This window comes from Aethalodelphis obliquidens, unplaced genomic scaffold, assembly GCF_003676395.1.
Source record: "Aethalodelphis obliquidens isolate GAN/ISIS:26980383/991018 unplaced genomic scaffold, ASM367639v1 scaffold25, whole genome shotgun sequence".
NCBI classification, from domain to species: Eukaryota; Metazoa; Chordata; class Mammalia; order Artiodactyla; family Delphinidae; genus Aethalodelphis; species Aethalodelphis obliquidens.
The window spans coordinates 25,115,251-25,128,870 of NW_020837969.1; the positions used below are offsets into that span (position 1 = coordinate 25,115,251).

Here is a 13,620-nt window from a genome sequence, read left to right on the forward strand (position 1 = left end):
CTATCTTATGGGTCCCCCATAAGGCTCTTTACTCATGACTGAAATAGACCTGAAATATACATAGATTTTTTTTAAAGGGATTTGAATAACATCATGAATAGCAGAGACAGGATGGTTTGCTAAAAGAAAGAGATTATACCTCCACTTTAAGTTAGTCAGGGAGAGCAGGTAAGTTTTTTGCTTTATCAAACCAGAATATGTGTATACATATAATTTATGTACAGAATGCATATGTATATACAGAATATATGTATATTGTATATATTTACATACATATGTGTATTATGTATGAATATATGTTCTGCTTGTGTGTGTGTGCGCGTGCGTGTGTGTAAACAGAATACAATCTTGACGTAGTCCTGGCAGTTTTTATGTTCTTATATACATCTGGCTCTAGGTAGTAGAAAGTTAGGCCTATCAGGTTGTTTTGGGCCTGTTAATTCGGAAATTAAGAGAGTCTTAGAGGCAAAGCCTTTTTTATGTATAGGCTTCAGCTTCTGTTTCTCTGAGGGCAGTGTCAGGGGATGTTTGTTAAACAAATGAATGACTTGGAGGCAGAAGGTGCCCCTGTCTTCCGACCACCTCTCTGAGTTATCTGAGGAAGGGCAAAGCTCCACAGCTGGTGGCTCTCTGTTCCCGATCCCCTAACACTGCACAACTCGATGGAGTCATCTCTAGAAGCTGATGATGAGCTAGCAGTGAGCAGCTAAATCTCTTGAAACAATAAAACGCTGCTTCAAAACCTTTGGTGCTGTTTTGAGTTATGGCACTGAACAGCTGCCTTCACAAGTCCCGTCATCTGTTATAAAACAAAGCGTAACTGCACCGCTTCTAGGCAGGTGCTGAGAAAGAATGTCCACTGCAAAGGCCTGATCTCTTAAAGTGATAAGATAAAATTGCGAAGCCAGCAAGGGAAGAGTAAAAGTGACTTTAGGGGTTAACTCCTTAGGAGATTGATGTTGTTTATATCAGTTGACTTAACAGGATAAGGAGGATGGAGTGAGATACAAATATGGAACAGGGTTGGGAAAATCCAGGTTAATTCCTAAGTCCTCTGTGGACTTCCCAATGAACTGCTCTATTGCAGTGTAATCACACTTCATTACTTTCGCTTTAAATACCTCCCTCCACAGAGAACAAAGGACAACAGTGAAAAGTGGATTCCCTTACTGTGGTTAGGGGTCGTGTTTATCATTTACCATTTAAAATTTATAAGAGTAAACATAACATCGCTTTATTTTTTAATCAGCACAGGTTAAGCAGTAGAGTTTGGCTTGCGTTATTTTTCCCCACTTGGAATTTTATGGGATGCAACTTGAAACACAAATTTAAAATGTCAGTGGCTTATTCTTTTCTTTCTATTATACCGTGTTTAATAGCTTGTTCTCAGTTTGTCAGTTGCTTGTTTGGTTCAATCTGTGTCCTCGTGGTAAAGGCTATTGAATTATGATTTGGACATGATTAGATTTGTGTAGTTATGCGTACTGTAAAGTCCCAGGAAAATAGAATTAAATAATTAATTAATAGAATTTTAAAATTAATTTCGGGGTGCAGAAGTTTTGATAATATGGCTTTTCACATTTCTTTCATAGGAGCGACATCCAACTTACTGTTCCACATTAATTCATTCAAGAATTGGTCTTGAATTTGAATGTAGTATTGACCAATTATAAAGTGTAGAGAAATGAAGGTAGGGGTGTTCTTTTTTACCTGACAAGAATAAAAAGAAGTTGACGGAGTATTGTAAGGAAGTCATTCTTAAACAACCAACTAAAATTCTTTAAGGACTGGGTTCCTACTGGCTTATTGAAAGCATCTGAAGGAGGAGAACAAAGAATGTCAATTACACTATAAGGTGGTGGTTTTTATTTTCTACTTAGAACGTTAGGTCTAGTTCATCCTTATCCAACCCTCTCATTGTATTTAAAAAGAAATGGAGACTTGGGATGTGTCTTAAATTATTTAATTCCCGGTCCAGTATAGTTTACTCTATACCAGACTCTGTTTGTGAACGTTTAAGGTAGATTCCTTGGTTTGTGAAGAACGAAAACTGAAAAACGGGTGTGAGGCATCAAGAGAGGGGGATTCCGTTGGGAAGAACTAGAACTCCATTATAACTGGGCCTCGAGGAGAACATGGTACCCAGGGTGTATCTATGAGTTTAAACACCAGGAATTTATGGCTTTTCTCTCAAGTCTCTCCTTCATGTGCCTCAGATATGTTCTTGAATCTTCTGTTTCTTAGATTTTCTAACCTCTCCTGCTTTCAAATATGCTTCTTTTTTTTTTTTTTTTTTTGCGGTACGTGGGCCTCTCACTGTCGTGGCCTCTCCCGTTGCGGAGCACAGGCTCCGGATGCGCAGGCTCAGCGGCCATGGCTCACGGGCCCAGCCGCTCTGCGGCATGTGGGATCTTCCCGGACCCGGGCATGAACCCGCATCCCCTGCATCAGCAGGTGGACTCTCAACCACTGCGCCACCAGGGAAGCCCATCAAATATGCTTCTTTATAATTCCAAACTTTGACCTGCTTATGATTCCAATTGGCCATATTCTTCTTCATGCCTCCTTTGAAGGCATCCTTCCAGTTTTGACTCCTACTGTGTGACTGTTTCCTCAGTTCCTAAATCAAATTCCCCTAGCAAGAATCTGACTGGCGGAGCTGACTATGCCAGACCACATCAAAAGATCCAGAGAGCTTACAAATCATCAATGTGTTCTACTCAGGTCCCCACCGTGGGCTCACCCAGGATAGTGGAGCCAGAAACGTGGCTGCCTAGAAACGCCCTCTCTTTTCAGAGGAAGTGGGTCAGATGTGAAGCTCATCAGAGCCTGTACTCATCAGGCACCAGGATAGACAAGGCCAGTGCATTCTGTACATTGGGGGACTCTCTTTTCTTCCCACACCTCACGGGCTTCGTTCTGGTGCCACCAGAGGAAAATGTGGAGCCGTTCTGATGTTCACCTTCTACTGTCATCTATGAGTTTGCTATATTCAGATCAAGACTGGTTATCCAAGAAGTCTCAGCTCAGGTCCTGAGCTCTTGGGGACTCAAATTCACTACCTTCATGTTGTCACATCCCTGTCCCTCAAGATTCTGGGAAGAGGTACTCTGGTTATAAACTGCCACACGGCCAAACTATCTCTTCTTTTCTTTTCTTATTTTTCCAAACATCTTTATGGGGTAAAATTGCTTTACAATGTTGTATTAGTTTCTGCTATATAACAAAGTGAGTCAGCTATACGTATACATATATCCCATATCTCCTCCCTCTTGCGTCTCCCTCCCACGCTCCCTATCCCACCCCTCTAGGTGGTCACAAAGCACCGAGCTGGTCTCCCTGTGCCATGCGGCTGCTTCCCACTAGCTATCTGTTTTACATTTGGTAGTGTATATATGTCCATGCCACTCTCTCACTTCATCCCAGCTTACCCTTCCCCCTCTCTGTGTCCTCAAATCCATTCTCTACGTCTGTATCTTTATTCCTGTCCTGCCCCTAGGTTCTTCAGAACCACTTTTTTTTTTTTTTAGATTCCATATATATGTGTTAGTATACGGTATTTGTTTTTCTCTTTCTGACTTACTTCACTCTGTATGACAGAATCTGGGTCCATCCACCTCACTACAAATAACTCAATTTCATTTCTTTTTATGGCTGAGTAATATTCCCTTGTATATATGTGCCACATCTTCTTGATCCATTCATCTGTCGATGGACACTTAGGTTGCTTCCATGTCCTGGCTATTGTAAACAGTGCTGCAGTGAACAATGTGGTGCATGACTCTTTTTGAATTATGGTTTTCTCAGGGTATATGCCCAGTAGTGGGATTGCTGGGTCGTATGGTAGTTGTATTTTTAGTTTTTTAAGGAACCTCCATACTGTTCTCCATAGTGGCTGCACCAATTTACATTCCCACCAACAGTGCAAGAGGGTTCCCTTTTCTCCACACCCTCTCCAGCATTTATTGTTTGTAGATTTTTTGATGATGGCCATTCTGACCAGTGTGAGGTGATAACCTCATTGTTGTTTTGATTTGAATTTCTCTAATGATTAGTGATGTTGAGCATCCTTTCATGTGTTTGTTGGCAATCTGTATATCTTCTTTGGAGAGATGTCTGTTAAGGTCTTCTGCCCATTTGGGGTTTGGGTTGTTTGTTTTTGTGATACTGAGCTGCATGAGCTGCTTGTATATTTTGGAGATTAATCCTTTGTCAGTTGCTTCGTTTGCAAATACTTTCTCCCATTCTGAGGGTTGTCTTTTGGTCTTGTTTATGGTTTCCTTTGCTGTGCAAAAGCTTTGAAGTTTCATTAGGTCCCATTTGGTTATTTTTGTTTTTATTTCCATTCCTCTAGGAGGTGGGTCGAAAAGGATCTTGCTGTAATTTATGTCATAGAGTGTTCTCCCTATATTTTCCTCTAAGATTTTTATAGTGTCTGGCCTTACATTTAGGTCTTTAATCCATTTTGAGTTTATTTTTGTGTATGGTGTTAGGGAGTATTCTAATTTCATTCTTTTACATGTAGCTGTCCAGTTTTCCCAGCACCCTTTATTGAAGAGGCTGTCTTTTCTCCATTGTATATTCTTGCCTCCTTTATCAAGGATAAGGTGACCATATGTGCATGGGTTTATCTCTGGGCTTTCTATCCTGTTCCATTGATCTATATTTCTGGTATATAACAAAGTGAGTCAGCTATATGTATATAGCTGACTGTCTTGATTATTGTTGCTTTGTATTATAGTTTGAAGTCAGGGATCCTGATTCCTCCAGCTCTCTGTTTTTCTTTCTCAAGATTGCTTTGGCTATTTGGGGTCTTTTGTGTTTCCAGACAAATTGTGAAATTTTTTTGTTCTAGATCTGCGAAAAATGCCATTGGTAGTTTGATAGGGATTGCATTGAATCTATAGATTGCTTTGGATAGTATAGTCATTTTCACAATATCAATTCTTCGAGTCCAAGAAGATGATATATCTCTCCATCTGTTTGTATCATCTTTAATTTTTTTCATCAGTATCTTTTAGTTTTCTGCATACAGGTTTTTTGTCTCCTTAGGTAGGTTTATCCCTAGGTATTTTATTCTTTTTGTTGCAATGGTAAATGGGAGTGTTTCCTTAATTTCTCTTTCAGATATTTCATTATTAATGTATAGGAATGCAAGAGATTTCTGTGCATTAATTTAGTATCCTGCTACTTTACCAAATTCATTGATTAGCTCTAGCAGTTTTCTGGTAGCATCTTTAGGATTCTCTATGTATACTATCATGTCATCTGCAAACAGTGACAGTTTTACTTCTTTTCCAATATGCATTCCTTTTATTTCTTTTTCTTCTCTGATTGCTGTGGTTAAAACTTCCAAAACTATGTTGAATAAGAGTGGTGAGAGTGCGCAACCTTGTCTTGTTCCTGATCTTAGTGGAAATGGTTTCAGTTTTTCACCATTGAGAATGATGTTGGCTGTCGGTTTGTCATATATGGCTTTTATTATGTTGAGGTAAGTTCCCTCTGGAGGGTTTTTATCATAAATTGGTGTTGAATTTTGTCGAAAGCTTTTTCTGCCTCTGTTGAGATGATCATATGGTTCTTCTCCTTCAGTTTGTTAATATGGTGTATCACATTGATTGATTTGCGTATATTGAAGAATCCTTGCATTCCTGGGATAAACCCCACTTGATCATGCTGTACGATCCTTGTAATGTGCTGTTGGATTCTGTTTGCTAGTATTTTGTTGACAATTTTTGCATCTATGTTCGTTAATGATATTGGCCTGTAGTTTTCTTTTTTTGTGACATCTTTGTCTGGTTTTGGTATCAGGGATACCAAAGAGATAAACCATCTCTTCTTAAATGTGTATTTACCATTGACTTGGGCTGAGAGAGTAGAATTCTCAAGAATCCCCCCACCCCCAGTATGGGGGAGGGGTGTCCTAGAAAAAAAAAAAGACTTAAGAACATGTTGCCAAAATATTATATTATGTAGAACTCCCCTTGAGATTTTAATTATATTATCAATGAAATATTAGTCATTTTGTTTATTTTGTGTGGTCTAACTCATTTCTCCGATAAGTACGTAACTACAGTTTGATAATTTCTATATAGGTTGCCTTGATGAAAGATCCTGGTATGTGGCTGTGAGCTAATTATCCTAATTTCATTCTATGCAAAGGATTTCTTGTGATTTACTTAAATTCTCATACAGGTGCCTTCCTGGCACTTAGATGTTCATACTTTAGGACAAGATTCTAGGAGGGATGGCAGGAGTTAGAAGGAAACATGCATGGAAGACTGTGTTTTCTTTTCTCCTTAGGAGAAAAAGAAAAATTTAGCGAGATGAGCTTGCTGTTTGACACTATCTTTAATCCCATTATGACAGCCGGAGAACTATTAGAATAAAATTAGCACAGATCATGAAAATCTTCCATCTAATCTTATAAACTTCCTGCAATGAAATCCATTGTTTAGATCTGCTGAGATTAACAGCTAGATAGAAATGAAATAATATGAAAAAACTGTGAATTTCCCCTCCACTCATTATATGCTTGAGTGAAGCAATGACCATATTTCCAATATCTTCAAGCATTTAGAAAAGAATGTACATATAGGTTAATTGTTAAGCATTTTAGAAATTTATATGTTTTGGGTCCTTTCCAATGCCTTTTAATCCCTACCTTATTTAGAAAAAAGAACTTGTCATACAGTAGACAGATATAAACCTATACAGTCTGCTGATGCCTTCTGGGATTATGTCAGTCTACCAAAGTCCAATTGAGTTTTCGTACAAAACAGGATCTCGTAGGCAATCATCATTACGTGATGGATTGCAGGTGGATTCCTTTCATGAATTCAAATATAGTAGTTTAAAAGGCCACATACACCATGTTCACACAGATCATACACTGTATGTTGATTTTAATTTGTATCTTATTTGGCTTGGTCTTTATAGAGGAAACCTTAATTTAGTCATTAATTCTTAGCTAAGAAGCTCTATAAAAACTCCTGGGCAGCAGATTAGGGAAGAGAATAATAGACGTAACTGGTTTTCAAACTAATTAAGTACTGCTGTCTTTTAAAAGATTAATACAGGAGAATATACAACTAATCAATCATATCTTCTACTAGGTTTTCTTGTTTTAATCAGGAGAAAAATCATTTGAGTGAGATCCAAGATCCCATAGGAGCAATTGGGCTCCTAGCAATAAAAGAGCTGTTTCATTTTAGATGAGCAGAAAAAAATATTTCCACAAAATTTGATTAATATATCAATTGGCCCTTTAAAAAATTAGCTCATGTGGGTAACCCACATTGACAGTGTTGTTAGAAATGCCATGATATTGGTGAACAACCTATAGTTATACTAAGAAGCACGTAAAATGTGTTTTATAGTTTGTATAGTAGTCTCCATGTATGTTGCATTATGTAGGATTCTCATGAAGTGTAATAAGGAAGAGTAATATGAGTGGAAAAGAGCTGTCTTTTCAATGCATGGTATCCATCCTGCCTCTACACCATTTGTTAATTTCACAATTTCTCAGTTGCTTAAGACTAAGCTCCGATTATGAGCAAGGATTCAGATGCTCAAAATCGTTTTTACCAGTGCTAATAAGTATGCCCGTCTTAAATCTTTAAAAAAATGACTTGATCACAATTTTTGAAGGCACAATAATGACCTGTGATTTTAGAATAAGAAAGAGTCACACAATTGGATATTTAAATTCACACAGATATATGTATGCTTGTATTTGTTTATGTGTATTTTGCTAAATAGTTATGTTTAGTATATTGTGCTCATGATGAAATTTCAAACAAGCCATGCATACATAATAATTAGAAACATTCCTTTCCAGAAGGTGTTATTTTTCAGACACTGCCACTTTTTCTTGAGAACAGATCCAGTTTATTAAAACACTCGAACATTACAAATATACTGATGTTCCATGTTTCCTTGCCTACTCAGCATAAATTGCTCAGCTGTATTCAATTCTTGATGATTCTACATCCCTATTAATTTGCAGTAATGAAGGGGGTGTCCTTTATAAATTAACAAATTTACTATACCACATTACTAAGGGGAAAGATGTGTTGCTTAAATAAACATCAAGGAGATTTCAGGACTTGATAATTTTTTTTAAATCTGTAATTGTAACAAAATTATTTTCAATCACCCTTATAACAAAAGGTTGTTTTCTCAATCTATGAATTCTACCCAAAACGCATAAAGATGTTCGCTGAGTGGTTTTAATCAAAAAGATTAACTTTTCTTATCAGCAAGATTCTTTTAGTATAGAAGTATACAAGTTCTGAGCTTGTATTACCCCCAAGATAATTCAAAAGTTTTTTATTTGAACCATAATCATTAAAGATATTTATAAGGTCTCCAGGATAAACTCTAATTTTAGAAAGGGAGGTTATTTTAAGTTGTCTACATGTAGATAGATATTTGTACTAACCTCCTGTTCTGGTATTTTTATGTATGTGTCATTCAATGAAACAAGGAAATGTTATGGTTAACCTTTCTTCCCATTGAGATCTTTAATGCTGAAGATAGAATAGCTCTGATTCTGGGGTTTTTGTTTTGTTTATTTTTTGGAAGGTCACAGGGGACTACTTAGTTTGTCAAAAATAAATGTGAGGGCTTCCCTGGTGGCGCAGTGGTTGAGAGTCCGCCTGCTGATGCAGGGGACACGGGTTCGTGCCCCGGTCCGGGAAGATCCCACATGCGGCGGAGCGGCTGGGCCCGTGAGCCATGGCCGCTGAGCCTGCACGTCCGGAGCCTGTGCTCCGCAGTGGGAGAGGCCGCAACAGTGAGAGGCCCGCTTACCAGATAAAAAAGAAACTAAATAAATGTGGAAAGAGTCTTGATACTCATACCAGGATGGGGATTTTTGCCCAGTTCTTATGACCTGAGCTTCTTACTTCAGTCTGGCTGTTGTGTCATTGATGAGTCCCGTGAACAGAATGAGAAAGCATCTCTCCCAATGTGGGTACTTGCTTGGAAACTTGGATCTTCTTCTAGCTACTCACAGAGAAAGACAAATGCTGTGAATCTTTGATAGAAATGTTTCTATCTGTTTAACTTTTCCCCGAAGAAAAACCGTTATCATTTTCTACAGCCCATAAGAAGAAAGCTAGTTGTAGCCACTTCAGAAACAGAAACGCCGTAACACCAACTCAGAATATCTTCTTTAATGCCTGCTGCTTGTGAAGGTCCCGAGGACATCATACACCCTCACATGCTGATTCTTTTCACTGGATCCCATTTTTATGGGTGTAAGAGCCAATGTAGGTGACTGGTGGCTTGATAATAATCTTGCACCTTGAATGGTTTGTCTTCCTAATGCTTCATTAGAGAGGGCCGTCCATATTTAAATTGCATGAGAAAAAACACAAACTGGTCTTACTAAAGATATATTTCTCATGTTTATATATACTCATATTTAACTTGATGTTTATTCTTAAACATCCTGCTGAATCTCACATGCTATTTTTTTTTCCAATTCCACTAAACCATTTATGCCTAGAGCCTCTCAGCTTGAAGAAACATTGCCACTTAAATTAATTCATCTTACCTACTAGACTAGTTCTATCATGGAAGCCCTAAGTGGTCATAACTATATTTAAAGGTGATTCTACTGATCGTGAACATTTCCAACTCCATGATTAACAGACTATTAATTCCAACATAAAATGATAATATATGACATACTTAGGATTTTAGTAGGATCTAGTAACTTTCGTAATATATACATCACAACAGATTCAACTTCTCTTTTTGTCCTGGTTAATAAATAGTAAATCATTTGACAATAATTATACACACAGTGAAAGTTGAATAATATCCACCATTGCATCTCTACGTCCAATAAACCTATGCCTCACCGAGAACATTAGATTCTAACGAACTGAAGCCCTTTTCGGAAGGACTGGATGAATACAGAATTAGACAATGTATTCATCCTTTATTCCCTCATAAAGGCAGTAAGAAAACAAGTCAAGAGTTTGAACAATACCGTCACAATTCCCATGATAATAGTGCATCCGGAAGTGTACAGGTTCATTCTGCATTTCCTTGAGCTGGGAGCTGCCTACTTGCTCTGTGCCCTGCTCCGAGTAGCTGAAATGATGAGACACCCATCTTGATTACCACTGGCAATTTTATGTAGCATTTGATACCAGAACTTGATGTTTTTCATCAATCCCGACTGGAAACATGACTTGCTTTTGGGTTGGCCAGAAATGTAATTCTCCAAAGATCTAATATTTTAAAATTTTGACCACAGTTTTGATCTTCCAGCTTTGATTTTTCTTGGTTCTGCCGTTTCCGTCTTCCTTTCTGAAGAGGAGCCCTTTGCTGTGTATTCTTCTTCACTGACCCCAGTGGGGGCAGGGAATTCTTCCTAATTATTCTGTCACAGCCCATCTCATGCTCTTTGCGCAAGAAAGAAGAACTACTTATCCGGATAGTCTTTTTTTATTTGCGTTTCTCGCTCTCTGTATGTATGAGGCCTGGGCTTGCATCGTCCCCTTGCAGTACTTTCTTCCTTTACACACATTTTTTATTTGAAGGAAGGCTGTGGAACTGGCTCCCAGCCTCCTGACTGTACATCATAATGTCCTATCACCTTTTCTTTTTTGCAGAGATCATCACTGGCATGCCAGCCTCAACTGAGACAGCGTATGTGTCTTCAGGTAAGGAAAATAAGCTCGTCAAGTTTTACTAACCAGAGCGACAGGCATCACAGCTGGCTGTTCCTTCTACTAATCAGAACCCCTTCTGCATCCACATTTCAGCTGCTCTTGTTTTCTGCTCCAGTATTTTTCTCCAGCTCAGTCTGCTTTTTTGGATTTTACTTAAAAGAGTCCGGTTTTTGCTGTGTGTCTGAACTTGGACCCAAGAGGCATGCATGGGAAAAAGAAACCTAGATACAACTTAGTGACGTTAGACCAGGAAAGGAGATGTCTGGGTTGTAACTTCAGTTTTTATATCTTTCTAGGTGCTTCTCTTAGCTGTCTCTGCCCTCATTCATCCATCAGAGTTTATTCCTGGATAATGTATCAGTGTCTGACCTCTGACCTTTGGGCTCTTAATGATCAGTTGTGGGTCACTAAACTCGAACAAAAACACAGTTATAGGCCTGACTTTTTAAAATGCTGTTGCTTTTTTTGTTTGTTTTTTGGGGGTGTTTTGGTTTGTTTTTGTTTGTTTGTCACTTGCCTATCATATTTGCTGATAGCAGTTGTGGTCTGAGCATATATTCGCTACTTAAAACCCAACTCTACTAAACACATGTATAACCCTAATTCGTTGATTTCTCCACTAGCTGTGAATGTAATTCAGCTACTGTGAATTTAAGTGTTTTTCTTACTTTTTCTTAACCTCTGCAGTCCCATAGTTAACAGAACCTTAGAATATTTAAAAATAAACATTTAGTTGGGAACAAGTTTTTGGAGACCTAGATTCAGAACTCACTTCAGAGGTTTGATACTTCACAGTTTACAAAGATTTTTACGTATTGTTTGGTAATCACACAGATCTGTGAAACAAGGCAGTATTTTTCTTCATTTTACAGATCAGAAAACTGAAGCAGCAGAAATGTTGAGTCATGTATCTCAGCAAGTGGGAGAGCAGATACTTCAAGCTCAGTATTCTTTTCATTACCCCAGAGTTAATGCTTTGGCTTCATTGATTTTTTTTTTTTTCATTATGGCCTCTACCTTGCTGAAGCTCTTGGAGGCCATGTGATCTAACACAGCCATTTTCTAGCTTACCTTCCCCAGTTTGGCCTCTTCCCTTCAAAGCCATCGTACAAAATCATAAAAGCTAACTTTCTCTATGTCCTAGACCTCTTTGGCCGTATTGAGGGCATATTAATTTGTCATTACTGAGATGGAAGTATGTGTGTTGTAAGGTGGAATGATCCTGGAGTGTAAGAGAATCTTACTTTTCTGAGTAATAGAAAGAGAAAAAAAGAGAGAGAAGGGAGAGAGGGAGAGAAAAAGAAAAAAAATATATAGAGTTTCAGAATTTCCTCACCTTTCACTCTGGCATTTCTTTAACGTAAGGACTTCATTATCCAACCCGAGTAGATGCTGTTACAAACCTGAGCTTTTAAATTCATGGGGTGCTTGCCTTGGGAATTTGGAGTGACTGTAACTAGTACTTTCTGATATGACTTGAGTCTTTATAACTTTCTGGTTGCTGAATTTCTGGTTGCGAAGCATCCTTCTTTGATACTGAGTTGTTCTTGTTTCTTACTCATAAAAACCCTTAGGTCCCGTGCTTTTTTTCTGCATGAGGTATGTTTTATGCTCTGCTTTACTTAAGTACTGGCTTTCCTTCCTTTATCCTTGCTACCTAAGAGAGTCATGCTACTGTACCTCCCCCATGATTGTATTATGTATTTATTTAGCACGTTTTATTCAATCCTGAAGTAATTGCTCTAGTGGACTTGCATGGACTTCAGTCAGCACCACGTTTGGCCAAGATGTTTATGCAGAGCAGTTCGCCTGAAAATATTGTCATTCTTCTTCTTCTTTTTTTTCCCCCCTCTAAGCATGAAAGTTGCCTTTCATTCTCTCTCTGAAAATGGGGATTGTTCTCTTTGGTTTCATGTTTCTTAAAATCAAGACCAACCTAAGAGAAGGAATTATCTGTCTCACCTGGAGTGTGGATCTGTTCAGAGTAGTGTTTTTAGGAAATGGACCAGCAGTTGGTGTGTTGGGGGTATCTTTGCAGATGGACCAGCCCCTTTTGCATCTCTTTCTAAAGTCTTTGGGTCTGGCCTACAGAAACATTCCTTTGTGGTCTTTGAATATTGCATATATCTCCCTTTGACTTTGAGATGCTTTCAGCTTTTCTGTTGCACCGTTTTCTAGGCCTCTTTTTCTAGATGATACCCAAGCCTGGCAAAATTTCTAATTTAAGAATCCAAGTGGCATGACTCAATAAAGCTTCATTCCACTTTTATGTTTTATAGAGTCTCCCATTAGAATATCAGTATCAACAGAAGGAGCAAATACTTCTTCATGTAAGTATCTTTATATATTCTGTTCACTAGTTTTTAACCCAAGACAATTATCTGCTTCCAAAGATTATGTTCATGTCTCGCCCCTGCCCTTATTGAGGGATGGGGTATCAAGTTTGCGAACAGGATGGTATTTGCTGTTTGGAATAGAAATGACCTCCTGCTATGGTTGGGGTTGACCAGATATCCCCTCCCCCTGAGATACATATGGATATTAAAAGATACCACATATGTAGTAGTTTTAGGATAATGTAATGTCTTCAAATATTGGAAAATAGCCACGTAGCCTCTGAGGCCTAGTTCTGGGTGAGCAATAGAGAACATTGTGGGTTGTTTCTTTTCTTTTCTTTTTTAAGTGTGTCTTGATGCCTTTAGCAACTGCCTATGGCATGATAGATACTCAGCTGTTTGGGGCCTCTATTCCAAAGCACCTCAGTTCTCATATAAAGTCTGCTGTGATGGAGTAAGGAAACTGTACATAGATGCCCTCAATTCAAATTCTATAGCAAGTGACTAATTATGAAAATGTTTGAAAGCAAGTCCCTAGGCAAGATCTCAGATTCGTTTTCCTGTGTTTAATGTGAAATGTGCTTTGTGTTTAT

The 13,620-nt window shown here is 38.3% G+C and overlaps 1 protein-coding gene across 9 annotated transcripts in view; it reads left to right on the forward strand.

Annotated features, from left to right (window-relative positions):
• The window catches only part of NRG1 (neuregulin 1), a 1,019,883-nt gene that overhangs the window by 860,530 nt on the left and 145,733 nt on the right, over positions 1–13,620 (forward strand). For 6 of the 9 annotated variants that reach the window (XM_027122786.1, XM_027122798.1, XM_027122790.1 and 3 more), the window contains exons 4-5: positions 10,632–10,682; positions 12,971–13,021. The exons of the other annotated variants lie outside the window; for them this stretch is intronic. In XM_027122786.1, the coding sequence (XP_026978587.1) occupies positions 10,632–10,682; positions 12,971–13,021 (102 nt within the window). The remainder of the gene's footprint in view (positions 1–10,631; positions 10,683–12,970; positions 13,022–13,620) is intronic. 9 annotated transcript variants of the gene reach the window in all.